The sequence below is a fragment of the Mauremys reevesii genome, linkage group 1, assembly GCF_016161935.1.
Source record: "Mauremys reevesii isolate NIE-2019 linkage group 1, ASM1616193v1, whole genome shotgun sequence".
Taxonomy (NCBI): Eukaryota; Metazoa; Chordata; order Testudines; family Geoemydidae; genus Mauremys; species Mauremys reevesii.
In genome coordinates, this window is record NC_052623.1 from 264,068,997 (window position 1) to 264,090,223 (window position 21,227).

Here is a 21,227-nt window from a genome sequence, read left to right on the forward strand (position 1 = left end):
CTGAAGCTGTACCACCAGCGTATGCTCCCTTCTGAATGACATATTTATTTTAATTCTCAGGGTGAACTTCATTCAAAATTTGGGCTACATTTTCAAAGGGGTCTCAAGTTGACCTCCAATTGTGCAAGAAACCCATGCATACAATTTTTGCTGTGTTATCACTAACAGACACTAGTGATAAACTTCACAGGCACTAAATTAATTTACACTCAATTTGTTTGTGCAAATTACAGTTTGTGTACTTAAATCCTATCTTTTTTGTGTACACATTTTGAATTCGCAAAATGAGATCATGTCTGAAAATCTGGCCCGAGAAGATTCATTTTCAAACTTGGTGACCTGGATTAGGGCCTGCATTCTGGATTTTGGTGTCCACATTACCACACAGATGCCTAAAAATGTATCTGGGTGACTAATTTTGACAAGTGGGCCTTGCACCATTGACTGTTACTTTCCACTAGAGCAGTGGTTCTCAAACTTTTGTACTGGTGACCCCTTTCACATAGCAAGCCTCTGAGTGCAACCCCCCTTATAAATTAAAAACACTTTTTTATATATTTAACACCATTATAAATGCTGGAGGCAAAGCGGGGCTTGGGGTGGAGGCTGACAGCTCATGACCCCCCATGTAATAACCTCCCAACCCCCAGTTTGAGAACCCCTTCACTAGAGTGTATAAAATCTCTTGCAACATACCTGATTGTTCCATTCAGCTTGACTTCCACACCCCTAATACTCATCTGGCAGCTGTCCAGTGACATTGATGGGTGACCTGTGCTATCTTGTGACATGGTAAAGACTGATGTAATAAATACTCCTGAAATGGACACAGTACCACTTCCGCTGTCTTTGCTGCACAGATAAAAACAAACTCAGTTGAAAAATCTACTTACAGGGAACATCCAAGAATCTAATGGAACAAAGTGACTCTGTTTCTTTCACTGAGGAGGAAATGAGATTGTTTTGCCCATCTCTAATGATTAAAGTAGATTGTAGAAGTAGTTCCTGTAAAGAATCACGTTCCACACACTAATCTCGAAAGTGTGAATGCTGGAATGATGTTGGATTTAAAAGAGAACTGGATAAATTCATGGTGGTTAAGTCCATTAATGGCTATTAACGAGGATGGGTAAGGAATGGTGTCCGTAGCCTCTGTTTGTCAAAGGATGGAGATGGATGGCAGGAGAGAGATCACTTGATCATTGCCTGTTAGGTCCACTCCCTCTGGGGCACCTGGCATTGGCCACTGTCGGTAGACAGGATACTGGGCTAGATGGACCTTTGGTCTGACCTGGTATGGCCGTTCTTATGTTCTCATGTTCTTATGATTTGTCAAGGTTGCCTAATGTCATAACTTGACAGAGACTGTCTGTCTGATCCATGCCAAATTGTGAATCTCCCATGATCTTCATGATCTGTAATAACACTGTCACAAGAGCCATGGAACTACAATAGAAAGATCTACTTAGGTTCTAGAGTGAATGTGATTATGATTTCCCCATAGAATGCAGTCAATTTTCCTTAGCCAGGAGTCCAAACTGGTGTCATTCTGTACACTAGGACCATTAACTGAAGGGAATTGAAAGCTGAGCAACAAAAATGGACTGGAAGGACTGGCCTAGACGGAACGAGTACAGGATCAGAAAATGCAGAGATCATAAAAATGATGACCAAGAAGGATATGATAAATGTCTATATTTATACAGTGCAATATGTATGCATGGCACTTTATAGACAAGTAAAAATGAAATGACAATCCTTGCTCTTACAATCTAAATATTTCAAGAATGTAAAGAGCATGGAGGGAGAAGAATTGTACATGGTGGCCCACAGTGGTATGAATAGGAATAAAGAGATGAAATTTAGCAAAGGAAATTTAGGCTGAATATTAGGAAAAATACCTTAACTGTAAGGTCTACTAAGCCGTGGAATAGTCTCACAATGGGATCAGTGGATGCCCTGTTACATGAGTGATTTCAAATTGATGAATACACTGCAGGGAACAGTTCTTCACTGGCTGGAGGAAGGGACGAGATGTGACCTAACAAGTGTTTTCTCTGTTTAATTGTGATGATTCCACAACTAACCCTTTGGAGACTGTGGATATACTCTGATTTTGACATGCCCTGTAACATTTTCTAACAAGGCACCATTTTACAGTGCAGCTAGACTGCAGTGCCAGAGCAATTCCAGAGTAGCTACGCTTTTTGATGATTTTAATTGCCACTAATTCATGTAACTAGAAAGAGTTCACTACATGACAGAGGATAACAACAGTGTAAATAACATTGGCTCAGTCATAAGCACTCCTGTGTGCCTGTGCAAGATAGTAAGGGACGGGAGTATAGGAGGAGCTTTACTTTCCTGTAGGGCTATCCATATCTCTGGAGCCCATGCCAGGATGAGAACAACATCCAGCAAGCTACTACCTGCCCTCCCCTGCAAAGGCTAAGCCTTAGTGCCATCCACAGATCCCAGAGGGAAATAAACTACGCCAGCAAAAAAGGCTGATGCGATTCCCTCCCTCATGGAACAAGGGGGAAGCACCAAATGGTGATTCTCACGTCTCACAAACTGGTTTAGAGTCTGTTCCTGGGGCAACACAGTGATGTGGTGCTTCTTAGTGGGGCTGGATTGTAAAGTTACAATCTGGTTTCATGTAATTAATATACCTGGATTCTCATAAGTGTATGTATGTGTGTATATTTTAAGAAGAAAACTAAAGGTGTAATACTGTGTAAATTAGGTAGCTAACCTTCCAGTTACAATGTAAATACAGTGAGTGAGATCCTCACCTTAGCTCCAGCTCTTTTCTCTGGGTAAAAGGGCCAGAGCAGTAAAGAGGCCCTAAAAGCGCCATAGCTAGCTGCTGCAGCCACTGTGGAAGACAGCCATGAAGCTGTCCTTTTAACACCACCCTGCAAGCCATGGTGCAGGGGGCATGCTTTGGCTGGGAGGGGTTTGTTGAGGACAGGACTGCTGCACGCAGCACTTTGGAGATTCCAGTCAGCACTGTGATATAGTCATCTGAAAATATAATATAAGTTATGGCCACCCACCCAGGGGTTGCAACAATTTAGAAATGTACACAGTGTAACTTAGAGAGACAATGTGGGTGAGGTAATATTTTTTTATTGGATCAACTTCTGTTGATGAGACAGACAAGCTTTCGAGCTTACACAGAGCTCCTCTTTGGGTCTGGGAAACTTACTCAGCATGTCACAGCTAAATACAACATGGAACATTAATACCCCTCCAGATACAGGGAGGAAATGAAGCTGCGGGGAAGGAGGTTGATCAACGGGTTACAGATTGTAATAAGCCATAAATCCAGTCTCTCTGTTCAGACCATGATTTTAACTGTCTAGCAAAGTCATGAGTTTAAGCTCCCAGCTTATCTTTTGAATAAGATAAGTGTTGTACAAGGACTGATAGGTCAGATATAGAGTGATTGCTTTGTGAAAAGTGTTCACCCACCGTGTTAGTTAGTCAACAATAACTTACACAGTCCTGGGGACCTCTCCAGAGAAGCCCAGGAGTGGGAAGGTGTAAAGATGGCTTAAAGCCACCATAATCTGCACTTTCCCTTAGGCTGTGAATTCCATCCTGTGCCTCTCGGGGTATGTCTACACTGGAGCTGGAGGTGTAATTTGGGTAGACGTACGCTAAGATAGCCGTGTAGTCGCGGCTGCATGTGCTGCAGGACAGGCTAGCCATCCTCAGTACATACCTAGGGTCTCAGACGGGATTGTACTTAGGGGGCTGCTATCCCATCCCACCTTCCATGCAGCTGCCGCTACACAGCTATTTTTTGCACTGGTGACCCCTTTGATCAGGGTTAGTGCGGTATGTCTACTCAAACTGGAAATTACACCTCCAGCTCCAGTGTAGCTGTACTGTCGGAGGCGTAGCACAGAAGCTCACTCACTGTAACTGTACTTTAATTACAGTGCCCTTATTATTATAGAGTGCGAACCACTGTACAATAAACTTCCTAGCTAGCGATCTGGACAATGCCAGCATACTAATAGATCTTTGAACTTTTACTTGCCACTGGCGCATCATTAGTGGTGGGATCTCTAGTAACATCAGTGTGTTACTTGAAAGGGAATGTCTCACACTGGAGAGCTCTGTTAGACTGAATGGCATATGGTAACAAATTGATGTTTACTGATAAAAAGTACCTGAACTTGGAAAAAATGAGATTGGTAGCTAAACTTTGTATTTTCCATTTTAATTTTTCTTCCACAAGAAAATACTTGGGATACACAGTTCTATACTTACAACAACCAGGTCCTGATGCTCCAGTTCACACTGATGGTTGCGTAAGCACGTTGAGTTGATAGTTTAATCCCAATCCCGGGTATGAGGGATACGGAAGCATCTGGGAATTCAATGGTGTTAACTCTTACCCTATAAAATCGGAAATAAGGATATTAGTTTGCATTCCAAAAGCAAACAAGAATCTGAATCAGAGTTTAAACTTGATTCAGGGCCAAACTCTGCTTCCGAGAGAGAGAAATTCTCAGAAGTAAGACAGAGCCTTACCCCATGGCAGAAATGTCCCGCTCCAGCACTGGACTGAACTCTACCCCTCTTTCTATTCCAAATAAGATGAACGCCAGGGATGTCCCAGTCATTGGAGGTTTTTAATAACAGGCCAAACAAACATCTGTCTAGATTTACTTGGCTCTGCCTCACCATGGAGGGCTGGACTGGATGACCTCTTGAGGTTTCTTCCAGCCCTACATTTCTATGATTCTATGAATGTGTCTCATCTCTTAGAATCAAGATTCTGGTGTGAATATTTGAAATTATTAATATCAAATTCACTTTATGTGACTATTCTTGCAACATCTATTCACAAATTGCTGTGTTGGAGAACATCCCTGCCAGTCAGCTTATTCACTTGACTAGTCCTGGGAAGTAAACACAAAAGATCATCATTGAAGTGTATTCATTTAAAATGTCTGAATGAATGGTCACTAAGAACATTTGCAATATTCACCCAGCTCCAGCTATTACTAATCTCTAGAGACATCCGGTCCCTGCTTGTAGTTTTTCTGAAGATTGTATAGGGCCAAATTTTCAAAGGGTGATGTCCCATTTGCATTTGCCAGTGTGTTTTCATATACAGTTAGCTCAAGTGTGCATGCAAATTAGGTAAATGTTTATGTGAACAACCAGCTGGAGGTCTGTCTAACCTTTGTGCATCCATGTATATGATTTGTGCATGCATTCAAAGTTAACTGAGCAATCAAAGGCAGACTAACAGGTACATACATATATTTGATTGAGACCCTCTGCCCTCCCCTTTGAAAGTTTGGTCCTGTACATTTTTAATTTTGTGATTTTCATTACTCCAAATAATCTATAATTTCTGTATCACTTGTGTTCAGTGTTTGAAACTCAGGTTACCTTCTGCATTTGAGATCTCTGAACCTGGTTCATTGACATACCTGCTGGCTCTTAAGACTCATACTTCAGGTACAGCGTGACCTATTCATCTGAAAATATGGGCATTTCCTGCAAAGATTCCTACCAATAAGTAGGATACAATGTTTACCCTTTTCTTTCTTTCTTATAACTGTGTTAGACTGATTTGCAGTACCTATATCTTAGGTGTCAATCAGCTAAGGACATTTACCCAAGTCATGCTGGTAGCACAATACTTTTAATTTACTCTCACAGCTATATTCTGAATCAGTAGCAAGTACCCAAGAGTAATCCAAAGTGCATTGTGGTCACTGGTAGTCGTTCTTTGACTTCAGTAGGATTTGCCTCCGGCCTCAAATCATACATGTGTGCATTGCCCTTTAAATTATAATCAATGTATGACATGGTGGTATCGCCATGACAACACATAAGCACAGTACCTTGGATAGCATGCAGTGTGCTGACATTACATTGCAAAGAGCTATTTCGGGCAATTGTTTTTAAATACCCTTTCCTAGTTCGCTCACCCTGAAATTGTGTAGTCCACATCGCCAACTCCAGATTTCTCCCGGCCACTCCAATCTGGGAAGCTTTCTTCTTTTATTCTTTGCTTCAGGATCTCCAGCCCGATCTCCTTGCCTGCAAAGGTACAGAGACCTCTTCAGCTGCCCTAATGTAGTTGGAAAGTTTACACAATGTAGTTCAAATGTAAGGGATTTCTAATGCTGCCCCCTTCCCGCCATATTTGGGAGTTGCTCTTTCACTGGCCCTGCCATATCCATGGAACCTTGTTCTCCCTCCCACCAAGCCATTCCCTCCTTACATTTAACCTTTAAACCTTCCTTTTCTCTATAGCGGTGAACAACTCATTCTCAGGGTGTTCTTATACTTTGCACTAAGGGCTCAATATAATAATAAAATCTATTGCAAGGTAACTATTGGAAATATTACCATAGTCCAGCCCTTTCTGTGTGATCCTCACTTTGAGCCCAGGGTTAGCATCAAACTGCTGGATGAGCAAATGTAACAAGAGGAAAAAATACCAAAACTTCAGCATCTTTTCCTGTTTTCACAGCGACCTGTTGACAATATTTATAATTAAACAATGCAGATTCATGCAAAAAAGCCTCATGGCCTGAGGAGCAATTGCTCCCCTACTGTGGATTGGATATGAGTGAGCAGTGAGGATCTGGGGTCTCAGCCGGTGACGTTTCGGCATGCAGAAGAACTTCGCTGAGGCGCGTAAACAGGCCAAGATCCATGGGCTCAGTATTCCTGCAGATATTAACCTTCTGTGAGAAATGGTGGCTCTGCTACTCTGTCCCCCTATCTGGTCTATTCTGCCACCAGCCCCACCTCCAAGAATGATGATGTGGCAGAGCAGGAATTACCAACGAGATGCAGATCTGTCCTCCCTTTGGGTACCTTGTAACCTCAACAGTGGAGTATGTGGAGCCACGGCCTGTACATAGATCATCACTGAAATGCAGTGGCGGATGGCAGCAACACACAGCTCACTGAACTGTAGAGTGAAGAAGATGTTTTGAATGAGCACACCTGGGCAAACTCTTATTCTTAAAGTGCCATTGGGTCTGTTTCCAATGCATGGGGTGGTCTAGGCAGTGAAGAGTCTGGTCTGTAGCGGCTCTGCACAGCTCACCACTGTTGCGGTGAATGAGTGCAGCCAACCATGTTCTTTGGGCTTCTGTGACTGGAATATTGGAAGTGGAATACATTTAGGGCAAGGCTAAATGTCAGGAAAGCTTTGCTGACAGTAAGATCTAGTAAACTCTGGAGTGGAGTGGTGGAAGCCCTGTCACTGTGGGCTTTTAAAATTAGCACTAGAAAGTATATGGAAGGGAACAATCCCACAAGGAAGTGGACTGTATGAGCTAATGCAGAGGTTTTCTAACTGTGGTCTGTGGTCCACTGCATGGAGGGTTGGCTGGTCACATCATGCTGATTCTCCTTTCTCCCAGTGGCTATATTGCATTACTAGCAGCCAGGGCTGGGCAAACTTTCTGGCCCAAGAGCCACTTCTGGAAATAGAAATTGTATTGCGGGCCATGAATGCTCACAAAATTGGGGTTGGGGTGCAGGACGGGGTGCAGGTTCTGGGGTGGGGCTGGGGATGAGAGGTTGGGGTGCAGGAAGGTGCTCCAGGCTGGGCCTGAGGGGTTTGGCGAGCGGGAGGGGGATCAGGGCTGGGGCAGGGGGTTCGGTCTTGGGGAGAGGCTCGGGGGTGCAGGCTCCGAGCAGCATTTACCTCATGCGGATCCCGGAAGCAGTGGCATGTCCCTTCTCTGGAGGCGCAGCCAGGTAGCTCTGCACGCTGTCCCATCCACAGGCACCGGCCCTGCAGCTCCCATTGGAGTGCCAGAGGGGGCCACTAGAGCATGTAGGAGCTGGAGCAGGGCCATGCTGCAGCTTCCGGGAGCTGTGTGGTGTGGGCCCCGATCCTGCGCCCCAGCTGGAGTGCTGGACCGGGGCCGAGTCGCTGGTGCGGCTAGCGGGCTGGCTTAAAACGGTTCGCAGGCCGCATCCGGCCCATGGGCCACAGTTTGCCCACCCGTGAGCTAACCATATACATTAAGTGCTTGCCTAGTTTTACTTTTCCATGTAAGCAATTCCTGTAGTGACCACAGGGATGGTGTGCAGAGGCAGTTGTGAATAGTAGGGGAGGCAGGCTGCAGGACAATCTTTGTGTGATGATGGCAGTCCACACTGGAAAAAAAGTTTGTGAATCCCTGATAGAATGGGTCTTTCCTATTTCTGACTCAATGGTTCTCAAACTTTTTGTGCTGGCAACCCCTTTCACACAGCAAACCTCTGAGTGTGTGACCCCCCTTTATAAATTAAAAACACATTTTTTATATTTAACACAATTTTAAAGTGGTATTTGTATTTTGTTAACATCACTTTTCACAGCAGACTTACTAGCTAGCTGGGAGGCATGTTCTCGTGACCCCCACGTAATAACCTTGTGCCCCCCCAGTTTGAGAACTCCTGCTATCTTCTTAGGGATCCTTTGATTCCTGGACTCAGTTCACTCATAATCAGGGTTTAAACAGTCCACAGTGTAGAATTACTAGGTAGAATTAGTCTAAATTGTGTGGAAAAGGGAGTGTTCAGTCTTTAACCTGCTCCACAGAACAATTTTGTCCTTTTAGGAAAATTTGTCACATTTTCTTTAGCTGAGCATACATGGGTGAGTAAAACAAAGAAGTATCATTCCACATAAAGGAACAAAAAAACAAACAAACAAACAACCTTCCCCCTCCCCAAGATTCTTAAGAATATAGAGAAGAAAACGCTTGTCATTTCTTTCCATTTTAAAATGTACCTACCCCTAATAGCCCTAGGGACTTTTATAGTAATTTAAAATCCAAAACTTAAAGACATGCCTTACCATAGCTAAACTCTGCCAACAAAATAACGCTGCAGAGTAAGACCCGTCACACTCAACTGAACAAACCATTCCTTGGCTCACCTCGTCCTCAGAAGCCAAAGAGAGGAGCCTTGCAGTGTGCTCTGGAGATCAGCAAGATCAGGATGTGACAGAGCAAATGGGATAGTGAATTCCAGAGTTGAGGACTCTATACAGAAAATCCCCTGCAGCCAGGCCCGTCTCTTTTAAAGCAGGGAGTCTGGTGCTTAGTTCAAAGACCTCCACTGATTGCAGCAGCAGTGATGATCTCTCATGTAACCAGGTCCCAAACCATTTAGGAGTTTATAGGTCAAAACTAACACACACCTTAAACTCTACTCCGAAATAGTGCTGGGTAAAAATCCCAAGATTAAAAAATATATATATATATTCTGCTCTACATTGTGGGGAAAAAACCCAAGGCCTTTAAATCTTTTATATTAAAAAAAAGATACTGCAAGCAACCCATCCCAAAATAGCCAATAGGTTGGTGATTTGGGTACTCACATGGGATGTAGGAGACTTGGGTTCATATGCTGCCTGCGTGGGAGCTCTCAATCCCTCCTCCTGGAGCTGTTCCACTTTGTATAAATGTCAATTTGCAGGGATCTGGAGCTGTCTCTCTCTTATCCTAGGGGAGTGCCTTGACCTCCAGGCTATATAGTCTTTCTCTCATTATCAAGGGGGCTCGGATAATTGCTTCTAGTTGCTCCCCCCAACTAACCAACATTACCTGTCCTATCAGCACTGAAACTCAGCCAGCTAGTGCTCCTTTAACTCCCAATCTCTATCGGATATGGGGCAAATTGCTTCACTGCACCAGCTGGGTTAGCAGATAAAAAGAGAATTGTAAGAGATGGGTGTTTTTTCCTGACAGACATATACTTTAACTTAGAGTAGCTATATAATATGCAAGTTACATGTTGACTCCAGTGAGTCTCACACATAATTACTCTGATACTTGTATTTCCAGTAACTGAATATGATGAAGAAAACAGCTCCCTCATTTACATAAACCACTCCTGTAATTCTTTTTCTTTCTCTGAAGTACAGTTTTCAAACACCTTCAGTTCCTTAAAAGGAAGAGAAAAGGCTTCTTTGTTTCCATCTATGTAGATTTCCAAGCTTTACAAGTTATTGTATGGACCAGCCTGCAGATATCTCAGCCTAGGCTCTCCTGTTTGATGTTTTATGGCTCCTTTGTGGATTAATTCCCTAAAAAGTTTAGATAACCTTCCAGTAAAGGTTTCCATTTAAACAAGCTTGTGCACTGACAAAGACAGACCGTACTCCAACACAGCTTTACCATTGTCTTCTACAAGTATTACAGTAAAACACAAAGACTCAGAAGTAGCCAAATACTTATTAATATATTACAATGCTAATAGCCTTGAAAGCTGCCTCTACAGAAAACTCCTTGAAATCTATCAGCCAAAGTCTTCATTTGCAGTCTAGGGTGTAATCAGAAGATTCCAGACTGAACAACTTTCTTCTTCTATTATGAACCACCAAAGAGAGCTGCTCCTGCCTATACCCCAAATTCAGACAAGGAATCACTGTGCATAAAAATAAGACACAAAACATTTACCTGGCCCATAACCCAGCACAGCACCTTAGCTTTACACCACTACAATGACTGCCTGTAGTACACATCCTGGCTATGTTTTTTCTAGTTCTCCTCTTTCTCCAATTGGTCTTTATTAGGGAGCGTCAGCATGTATGTTCTTTGCTGCTCCGTCAATAGGAAAATCACAATGCTAGATTAATATAGATGCAACAGCTAGAAGAATTAACCCTTTGTGTACACTGAAATTCAACCTGAAGAAATGTCCATTAATACCTCTAGGTAAAAATAACTCCAAACCTATATTTACAATGTGAGAGAGACACTAACAGGAATAGTTCAAGAGATCTATGGATGATGGTCAACTGCGGAATAGATGAATTTGCAATACAAGACATAAAAAAGGTGTTATTATTCCTACCCCCAGCTCTAGTAGAAATACCCACGGACAGGGCCTGAGGGGAGAAAAACTCCATGAGATGAGCTTCTGGCAGAGTTCCCCCAAAATCATTCCATGTGGGGGGCCTGTGTTTGATCACCCCATTTTATGAGCAGCAGTTCTGCCCAAGGAAACATGTGGAGTCCCAAAATCCCAGAGGATCTACTAAAGATAAGGGTCATCTTCCTCAATATCTTCCTCCTGTGCTCACATTTACACACACCGCCCTCCACATGCTGGCAGGACTCCCCAGTGGATTGCAGCTGCCCTGGGGCATCCTTCCAGTAATCAATATTGCTAATTCTCATGCTGCATGATGCTTTTCCTTAAAGCCAGTGTGTATACACGGGCCCAGGAGGATGATAATGAGGAAGAAGTGTGTATATACAGCATCCCCTTGAGTGCTGGGAGAAGTGGAGTGGCTTCTTCCCATTCTGGGTTATAGTCAGGGGACTAAAACTTAAAGTATCCATATTCCCGAAGTGTGGAGTCCTGGCTGACTGCTCTGACATGGAGCTGCATGCTGATAGAGTCAGGCCAGGCCATTGTCCCCACCCAGGGCAACACAGAGTCCAGGGTGGGAGAATACATCTGCCAGACCGCATTCCTAACACACCCCTCACTGAAAGGTGCCCCCCCCTTTTCTTATTCTATAGAGGACCCAGCCCTCTTTCTGCACCAGAGGCAGCTCTGTGGAGGTTACTATCATTCCAGGGTTTACACATCAGTTTACAGTGTTATGACTCTATATTCACATTGGAAAAAGATAGGGATTGTTTTAATTAAAGTGCAGAATTTCAGATTATGGCAAAGTGCAGCCCAAATGGTGGAGTCTCACTAAAATCCTGAGCGCTACTGTTTCTTTTCAGCCGTATGATTTGCTGCTGTTCTCAGTGTGGAAGCAGTTATATGGGGGGATTGTGCTGTGTGTGCACGTCTGTGTGTTTTAATGAGAACTTTACAATCACACTTATGCAAATTGTCCCAGCTGTAACCCCTGGGCCTGTCAGGCTGGGCACAGAGAATTCATGTTGTGATGTTCAAAAGAAACAGGGTGCCAACATGTTCTACTAAAATCTCAGCAGATGCCTACTGAAAAGACAGTTACCTTTTCTGTAACTAGTGTTCTTCAAGATGTGTTGTTCATGTCCATTCCGTATCGGGGGTGTGTGCTTGCCACATGCACCGGTGCCGGAAGGTTTTCCCTCAGCAGTGTCTGTAGGGGACCGGCTCTGGTGCCTTCTGGAGTGGCACCCGCATGGTGTGGTATAAGGGGCACTCTCAGCTCCCCCCACCCTCAGTTCCTTCTTGCCAGAAACTCTGACAGAGGGGAAGGAGGGAGGGTCATGGAATGGACATGAGCAACACATCTCGAAAAACACCAGTTACGGAAAAGGTAACTGTCTTTTCTTCTTAGGGTGCTTGCTCATGTCCATTCCATATTAGGTGACTCCAAAGAGTACCCCTGGAGGTGGGTAGGAGTTCACAGACATGTAGATTGCAACACAGCTCTGCCGAACCCAGCGTCATCCCTGGCCTGATGAGTAATGGCATAATGAGCGGTAAACATGTGAACAGAGGACCCACGTTGTAGCCCTACAGATGTCCTGGATATAGATGTGCACCAGGAAGGCTGCCGAGGACGCCTGAGCTTTAGTCGAGTGGGCTCTGACAATTGGCGGCAGCGAGACCCCTGCCAGGTCGTAACAGGTCCTAATGCACTAGGTGATCCAATTGGAAATCCTCTGTGAGGACACTGGGTGACCCTTCATCCTATCCGCTGTAGTGATGAAGAGCTGAGTTGATTTACAGAAAGGCTTGGTACATTCTAAGTCAGGGGTTCTCAAACTGGGGGTCGGGATCCCTCAGGGGGTTGGGAGGTTATTACATTGAGGGTTGTGAGCTGTCAGTCTCCACCCCAAACCCCGCTTTGCCTCCAGCATTTATAACGGTGTGAAACATATAAAAAAGTGTTTTTAATGTATAAGGGGCGGGGTTGCACTCAGAGGCTTGCTGTGTGAAAGGAGTCACCAGTACAAAAGTCTGAGAACACCTGTTCTAAGTAAAAAGTCAAGGCCCTTTGGACGTCCAGTGTGTGAGGACACCTCTTTCCAAAGAATCATAGAAGTTCTCAGATGAACTGGGCAAATTGGCCTAAAGTCGGCCCTGGTCGGGGGGATAGTAACGATCTTTTCCAGGTGATCCCTGGACTGGGAAAAGGCTGTCATCAGCCATTGATGCAGAGGCCGCATCCAGAGTCTGGCATGGTGGACAACGTATGTGCAAGCTGCCATGTGGCCCTGCAGATGCAGGCAAACCCTGTCTGCAAGCTGCCACCACTGACATACACTTGGTAAACACCCTTGGTGCTGTCGCCAGGCCAAATGGGAGGACCGCAAATTGGTAGTGGCTGGGTCTGACTATGAATCGGAAAACGTCTGCGTCCTTGGAAGATCGCTATGTGGAAGTATGCGTCCTTTAGGTTGAGAGCGGCATACCAGTCTCCCAGATCCAGGGAGGGGATGATAGAGGCCAGGGAGACCAAACAATGCTAGCCAAAGCAGCAGATGTTTTAGCACTGTCACTGGTGGCAAGAAGGAAATGTGTGGGGGAGAACAGCTGGTGGCGCCCCTTATACTGTGCCATGCAGGCGCCACTCCAGAGAGCACCAGAGCCGGTCCCCTACGGATACTGCTGAGGGAAAAACTTCCAGCACTGGTGCATGTGGTGAGCATACACACCTAATATGGAATGGACATAAGCAAGCACTTGAAGAAGAACATGCCCATGTCCAGAAATGACATTTCAGTTGCTTAAAAATTCTTTATTTGTAAAGCTTCTCTCTTGCCATGCTTAAAGGAGCACAAACTCTGCATGGACAACTATATCCATGCCAAGTTTCCAACTTCCTGAGTGAAATCCTGACCTCACTGAAATCAATGGAGTTTGCCATTAACTTCTATGGGGGCAGGGTTTCACTACTTGCACTTTTGCATTAACCGTGGTCAAAAGAGGGATGATAAGAATTTTATTTTTACAAAAGAAAAAATGAGTCAATGAGTCATGTTGTCTTTTGTGACCATCTAAGCTACCAACACCTTCTTTTGTCACTTCAAACCTACTCAGGAGAGAGGCCAATAGACAGGATTTGCCAATACACTAGACAGTAATTATTCCCTACCAATGAACCAGTTTCAAAGGATGGCCTCTTGTGACATTTGGGTTCAGCACAATGTTAAAGGACTTGAAAGCCTCTATTTACATCCATTTCTTCTGGCTGGGGAGAGTGAAGATTTTGATGCAAGTGTAATGATGGTAGTGGAATTATAGCCTAATATTTATGTGGGAGGATGGCCTGAGATTAAAGTTTGCTCCTATTTACAAAGGCTCTATACGCACAATTCTGCTCCCTCTCTCAGAGATCAGGAGCAGAGGTTGGCAGGGAAAGGTGTGCCTGAGGGATTGATGGCTCTGAGTTATTTTAGAATGGACAAGGCTTTGCAGCTGTGCAAAGCGATTTAACTTTTCCATCGTGATTGACTGTTTTTTTGTTTGGAGGTTTACCTGTTAAATTATACCTAATGTTGAGTGTATGCTTGTACCTTGTATTGTGCTGATCCCCGCCCTTGGCTTTTAGTGAGATTAAATTCATGGCTGCACAAGTTTCACTCTGTTTGGCTCTAGTTTGATCAAGCACTCTTCCAGTGCTATATTCCTTAGCGCCACTACCCGGGCTGCTTAAAAACACTTCCCACAATGTCTGATACTGTCAAGCAAAGCACAAACTGGACCCAAATAAGCATTTGGGCTATTAACCAGAGAGGGACATTCAACTAAAACAAACAACGCCTCCCTTTCCTCTGAACTCCTCTTTTCCTGCCTCTTCTTTTCCAGCCACTCCTTTTTCTGTAGAAAAATACATTAAAATGTAGACACCAAAAAGGTGCCTCTCAGTGTCAGGAACTTTTAAGCTGCTGCTCTGGACTAAAGTGAAGTGTAACAACCAGGCACAGGGATGAACCGATTCAGATAAAATAAAATTGAAACTGAACTTTTGTCCAAAATTCAAACAAATTGTTGAGGTTTGAAAATGATCTGTTATGGATTTGTAATGATTATTTTTCAGTTTCATCTTGGTGGCATCTCACTTGAAAATGCTGAAGTAGCACAGGTAAACTTGTTCCCATGAGCTTTCCAGTCCAATTTTGCTGAAGTACTTTGGGACAGATATGCAAGCTAAGGCCCTGAGCCCGCATTGAGGTGCATCCACACAAAGACCTATTGACTTCAACAGGGGTTCCACTCATATGGAGCTCAGGATCTAAAACATTTTGACATTTACCCACTATTGCTATACTTTATATACCCTTGTGAGCGGCTTAGGTTTGCTGCACCTCACTCATACTCTTTCCCTTACTGCAAGATTGTAAAGGCTGTTCTTTCTTTTTATAAACAGAAAGCCAGCTTGACCAGCCTCCTAGGGAAAAATCCCATTCCTGCTGTTAGCCCCAGGCAGCAGACAGCTTCCTGCAGGTGAAATTGTTCAAAGAGAAATAAATCAAGGGATTTTTTTAGAAGAGAATTTTATTCTATTGAACGTTTACAAACATCCATCCCATTGACTTCAGTGGGAGCAGAACTGGGCTGTGATTCAGCCTGGGGGGAATAAGAACATTGTCAAATAGATCACAAACAAAGGATTATGACAAACAGCAAGTTCTTCAGCAGTGAATTCCTTCCCCTTTGCTTGTCTTCCTTACAGCCTGACTGAGGCTATGGCTACACTTAAATAGCTACAGCTGGGCTGTTATAGCACTTCTGGGTAAACGCTCTCTAGAGGGGTCCTCCCGTTGCTGTAGTTAATCCACCTCCCCAAGAGGTGGTGGCTAGGTCAATGGAAAATTCTCCTGTTGACCTAGCGCTGTCTGCACTGGGGGTTAGGTCAGCTTAACTATGTCGCTCAGGGGTCTGGATTTTTCACACCCCTGAGCAACGTACCTAGGTCAACCTAACTTTATAGTGTTGGCTTAAAGCAAAACCAACTCTGATGGGCCCTAATCCCCACCAGCAATCCCCTTGTTTTGCCCCACCATCCAAACTGATGCTGGTATTTGTATTCTAATTGTGCACTACAGTTGTCTCTGATTTTGAAAACACTTACGCATGTACTTTAAGCATTTGATCTGTCCCACAGATTTCAATGGGAATACTCATGTGAGTCAAGTTACATGTGTGTTAGTGTTTGCACGATTGGCAGCTTACACTGTAAATTCTTTGGTGCAGGGACTGTCTCTCTCTGTATTTGTACAGCACCTAGCACAATGGAGCCCAGATTAGGGTCTTTGGGTGCTACTGCCACACAAATAAACTAACAATTGATAGCTGAGTGCATGGGGGGACGTTTGTTTTTAAAACTTTTAAATCTTTAGAAAAAAGGCTGGAAAGGAAATACTCAATTTCTCAGCTCTCAGGGTCTGTATTAGAACCCTACTAATCCAGCTCACTGATTGGGCTGCCCTAGCCTGAGAAGGGAAGTAGTTCTGATGTTAGGGTTTGAGCTCAGATAATTCAGAAAGGGAGGCATTTTACTCAGAGTAAAAAATGATGTTTTGTTTGGGACATCCATACGATATAGTGATTAAGGTCCTGTAAGTGCCCTGGACAATCTAATTGATTTACAAAGTGTAGTTAAAAGACACTCCGCATACTCTTTAATTAGCTTTCAAGGCCTGACCCTGAGAGGCTGCTCCCATCCTTGAGGAGCCCTTCTTCCCACTCAGGCGAAATTGCCAATACAACTAAAACCAAAGTGTTGTTCATCAGGGTGCCCACATCTATCCTTGATTTGCTGCCGGTGATGTGGTGAGGAGAAGGAGCCCATGCTCCCCACCTATGCAAACTTCTCTTCTCAAGGATGCTTGAGTTATTTATGAAAGAATTAAGGTGGACCCATGGTTGTAATAGACCTGTAAGAGCCCAGATATGACCCTGGAAAGGCTTAGGCCTCTTTCTTCTCCCTCAGGTAAAATAAACATTCAATTACTGGGATGAAACCACCAGTTTCTATGACCACTCTCTGTTTGCTCTTTCTTCCTGTGCCCAGTTTGGGGTCAAAGGAAAACAGTCTCTCCACTTGCCTGGCTTTAATCTTATTCTCGAGATAAATGCAAATCAGTTTGGGCTGGAGCCCTGTCAGAAACTGAAAACCAGCTCAATGTCTGTACTAAAGGGTAGTGGTAAATGGCCACATACCCTTAGCCAATGACAAATGGCCTCCCCAGTTAGGAAGAAGACAACAGTGTCTGGAAGGAGTCTACGGAGGAAGTGCGTTTAGATTCACATTTTATTTAATCTCTTAATTAACTAGCTAAAGACCTCATCCAAAGCCCACTGAATTTAATTGAAAGCCACTGGCTTCTATAATCTTGGGATCAGGTCCTATAAAAGTACAGGGGTTAAGCATTAATGAAATTCTCAATTGATACTAAATTGGGAAGAGTTGTAAACAGCAGAGAACACAGAGAAATTATTCAGTGACCCAGAGAAAGATTAGAAACATGTAGAGCTAACAACTCCTCCTGACGGTAGGAGAGAGATGGGCTTGTGATCCAGGTAGTGAGGTTAAAGGCAGGAGCTCATGGATCTATTCCTGGCTTGGCCATAGCTTTCCTTATTCTCTCTGTGCCTCAGTTTCCCATCTACACAACAGGGATGATAGTACTCAGATGACTGTTGCAATCTGGGAAGTGCTCACATGTTATGGTGATGGAGCCCTGTGATGGTACACAAATCTCACACCGGAGAGCAAGGGGTTAAGGAACAAACTGGGCCCAGGCAGCCCCGCCCAGGCACACCTGCACAAGCCAGGCAGGGCTCTAGAAGGTGAAGCAGAGCAGTAGCTCAGAGGCAGGCAGTGGAAGGGAGTAGACAGCTGCTCTGAAGGGAAAGTACTGCCCAGGAGCTCACTGCCTAAGGCAGCGGTGGGCAAGAATGCAGGACTTGTGTGGCCCGCGGGCCTGACAACAAATACCTGTACAAAGTCACAAAGGAGAAGCAGGGTATAGAGTGTGTGGGTCAGAAACTTGATCCGAGTGATTTACTCAGGGAAGCTGAAGAGACTGGAATAGGAAGTGGTCCAGGGGGACAGCAGCTTAGCACCCCAAGGTGTTGGCTGTAGCTGTCCACCACTGGGCCCTTGATTGGAGCCGGGGGGTGAGAGGGTGTGCCTGGGCTCCCCTACCCACTCCTAGAAGACAATAAAACAACCCAAGCCTTCACCTCTGGTGAGAGGCCAGCAGGAAAAGACTGTCTGTTCAAGCCCTGTGCTGAAACGGAGGACTGGAAATCCTTGGAACAGGGGCGCTGAAGGACAAGACTGTGCTTCAACAGGGAGACGTCCTGCCACTTTCCTGTCTGATCACTAGGTAGCACTGTTGGCAGTTGTGCACCTTCTACAGGCCCCTATAAGCACCTAGGTAGATTCAACTTGAAGAAATGTAAGCTATTGTATCTGGGAGATAAAAATTCAAAACACTGACCTTCCATGAGATGACTGACCTTCCATGATAGTGAAACACCTGGAGAACAAAAGTGCTGACAGAGGTGACAATCAAATACTGGACAAGACATGCAATATGGTAGTAAAAATGGCCAGTGTAATTTTGGGCTAGATACACAGAGACTTCACATTATTTAGCAAGTGGATAATTGATATGGCTCTGGGCTCTATAATACTTCTTTTCTGGGCAACTCATTGCTAGAAAGAAAAGCAACAAAAATGAGCATAGTACAAAAATACATCAGGAGTACTCCATTGGCTGGAAACACCACTAAGAAGAGCCATGAGAGGATTCTGTCCCACCCTCTAATCAAACTCCAAGGATCCCTTTTTCATCACAAAGAACCTTGAAGATTTCAGCCCTCACAGCAAGCAGGAGAGTTTCCAATTTTAAGCACTTTGATGGGCCCCACTTCACACTCAACAGAATAGATGAATTCAGCAGGAAGCAGAATAAGAAGTTTATACTAGTCCTCTAGGCCAGCAGTTCTCAAACTTTAGCAACCTGAGGACCCCCATTTTGATTACATTTTTTTTGTGCCCCCGCCAAGCCCTCCACTCAGCCCTATGTCCCGCCCCCACTCCCACTCCACCCCTTTCTCCAAGGCCCCACGCTGCCTCTTCCCGCCCCACCACTGCCCCGCCTCTTTCCGCTCCCTCTCCTAAGTGTGCCCCATCCCTGCTCCTCTCCCTCCCTCCCTCCCAGTGCCTCCTGCGGCGCTGGGAGGGATGGGGAGAAACTGAGGGTGGGAGGGGGAGGAGTTTCTCAGTGGGGCCAACAGACCCCCCCTGGAGTACTCTCGCAGACCTCAGTTTGAGAAATGCTGCTCTAGACCATTAGTAACAACAACTCAATAGCCGCATTTGTAATTTTGTGGCATACATTCTGCCGTCTTCCCCAAGATCAGAGCAGCAGCAGGAAGACTTCACTCCTCTCCAGTCCTGAATTTTAAGCTTGAAAAGAAAAGGTATTTTGGTTCAGTGTTCAGACTGGGTGTAAACTTCCTGGCCCACCCACCAAATGATTGCTCTTTACTTAGTGTCTGTAGCTAACCTCAGTGGAAATCAGCAGATAACCCTGAGGAGAGAACATCAGTCACAAATATCACCTTAAATTACAGATTATAAAATGCAACTTTTCCTCTGTATGGGGGATAGGGACCAGGAGGCCAGATTCTGTACTGTGCCTCTCAAAGGGTACAGCCTTGGAGAACGGGTGGCTTCATGTCGCCTTTGTGCCTCCTGGATTCTAGGCTGCTTTAGGGGCTGGATAGGCTCTGGCATAAATTAAAACAGCCCTGTGGCTGCTCTATATCTTAGGGCAGCCTCACCCAAGGCTGCCTTTGGGCTGCTCCACAGCTCAGAGTGTTCAGGTCACTCTTCCTCCTGCCTCTGGCTGAGACTGCCCAAAAATTATGGGGAACTAGGGAGATGATATAGAGCTTGTGCTAATCCTGTATTGGGGGAATTCTTTTTACTCTCTTATTGCCACTAAAGCATCATAAAGTTGCTGCGGGGGGGGCGGGGAGGGGACTAAATTCTGGCCCAGGGCTTGTACGATATAAAATCCTCTATAATGGAGACTTAATTTCAGCAGCCTCTAGAACTACACAACCAAGGTGCAGATATAGGTCTGTGTATATTCACAGACCTATGTACACTGGAACTAAAGCTAGCATAGCTTGGTAGGGCAGGAACATTCCAATATAATGGGGTGGAGCTGGCATAAGAGTTCCTACACCACCCCCGCTACTGCTGGTCAGTTCTGAAGTCTAAGTTGGGGAAATGGGTAGGGGGGAGGCTTCCCTGTGCCCCAGCAGCTTTACTAACCCCTTTTACAACTCTTGGCAGTTAACACAAGTTAGAGCAGCCTTCAGGTGGCACTAGTTTACTCCAGGGGACTGGCACTTAGGGATTAAAGGTAGCTTTAAAAAGATGCCTTTGTGCTCCCTCCTTGTGAGTCGTGCTGCGCTCCCTGCCATGGGCCACAATGTACGGAAAGCATAATACACCTGTAACGAAGAGAGATGACTGGAGCAATCTGATTGGTTTATTTAACTTTCTCTTAATTATTTCTATTTAATTTTTAAATTTTCTTATGCTGCCCTGTACATAAAAATTAAGGGCTAGATTCTGCAGCTGTTACACACCTTGCAAATAGTCCCATGGATGTCAACATGAGACTTCAACAAGGGGCAGTAGCAGAATCTGGCCCTATGTTACTGCAGTGTGAAAATGAAAAATGGTAGCTGTCGAAACCTAAGGTATTTCGGGAAGGTCAATGCCCAGCTGGGACAAATATCCCCAGCAGATCATTAATCTTCGGAAGAGACCCTGTGTCATCTTTATTAGTACTACTATATAGCAAACACATGCTACATTTAGTGGCAGTTAAAGTGGTGGCAGGACACGTTCCATCCACCCAAAACTTTTTTAAAAATATGGAAATAAGTCAAGGGGAAAGACTTGTGCATGCCTTTCCACACGTCCATATTGTCTATAGTGCTGTTGATAACCTACTCCAACACTCCACAAGACTTATTTCCATCAACAGATACCAACAAGTGATATGTACCCCAACTTCAAACTTGCACTCTAACACAAAACCTTAATAGTGACCTCATAACGTTTTTATATCAGCAGATCAGCACACCTACACATTTAGAAAGTTGTTTTACCAGAACACAGCTCAGGTCACTGGTTATTCATGGGCCAGTTATTTATATGCAGAAAGCCAAGGGCTTCTCTAAGTTACATACATGCAACTGCACTAGCGTCCTGCTGTTGCATGAGTTTAACAAGC

At 44.6% G+C, this 21,227-nt stretch overlaps 1 protein-coding gene across 17 annotated transcripts in view; it reads right to left on the reverse strand.

Moving 5' to 3' along the window:
• Positions 1–21,227, reverse strand: part of BPIFC (BPI fold containing family C) — a 59,957-nt gene that overhangs the window by 15,898 nt on the left and 22,832 nt on the right. For 15 of the 17 annotated variants that reach the window (XR_005584054.1, XM_039486134.1, XM_039486212.1 and 12 more), the window contains 4 exons: positions 6,388–6,515; positions 5,964–6,075; positions 4,285–4,413; positions 697–852 (listed from right to left, as the gene is read on the reverse strand). Coding sequence is in view for 16 of the 17 variants with exons in the window: in XM_039486134.1 (XP_039342068.1) it covers positions 697–852; positions 4,285–4,413; positions 5,964–6,075; positions 6,388–6,493 (503 nt within the window). In the remaining variant the exon portion in view is untranslated. Of the gene's footprint in view, positions 1–696; positions 853–4,284; positions 4,414–5,963; positions 6,076–6,387; positions 6,516–6,827; positions 7,576–9,370; positions 10,691–21,227 lie in introns of those variants that run through there. The other 2 variants (XM_039486230.1, XM_039486223.1) reach the window with 2 other exon arrangements.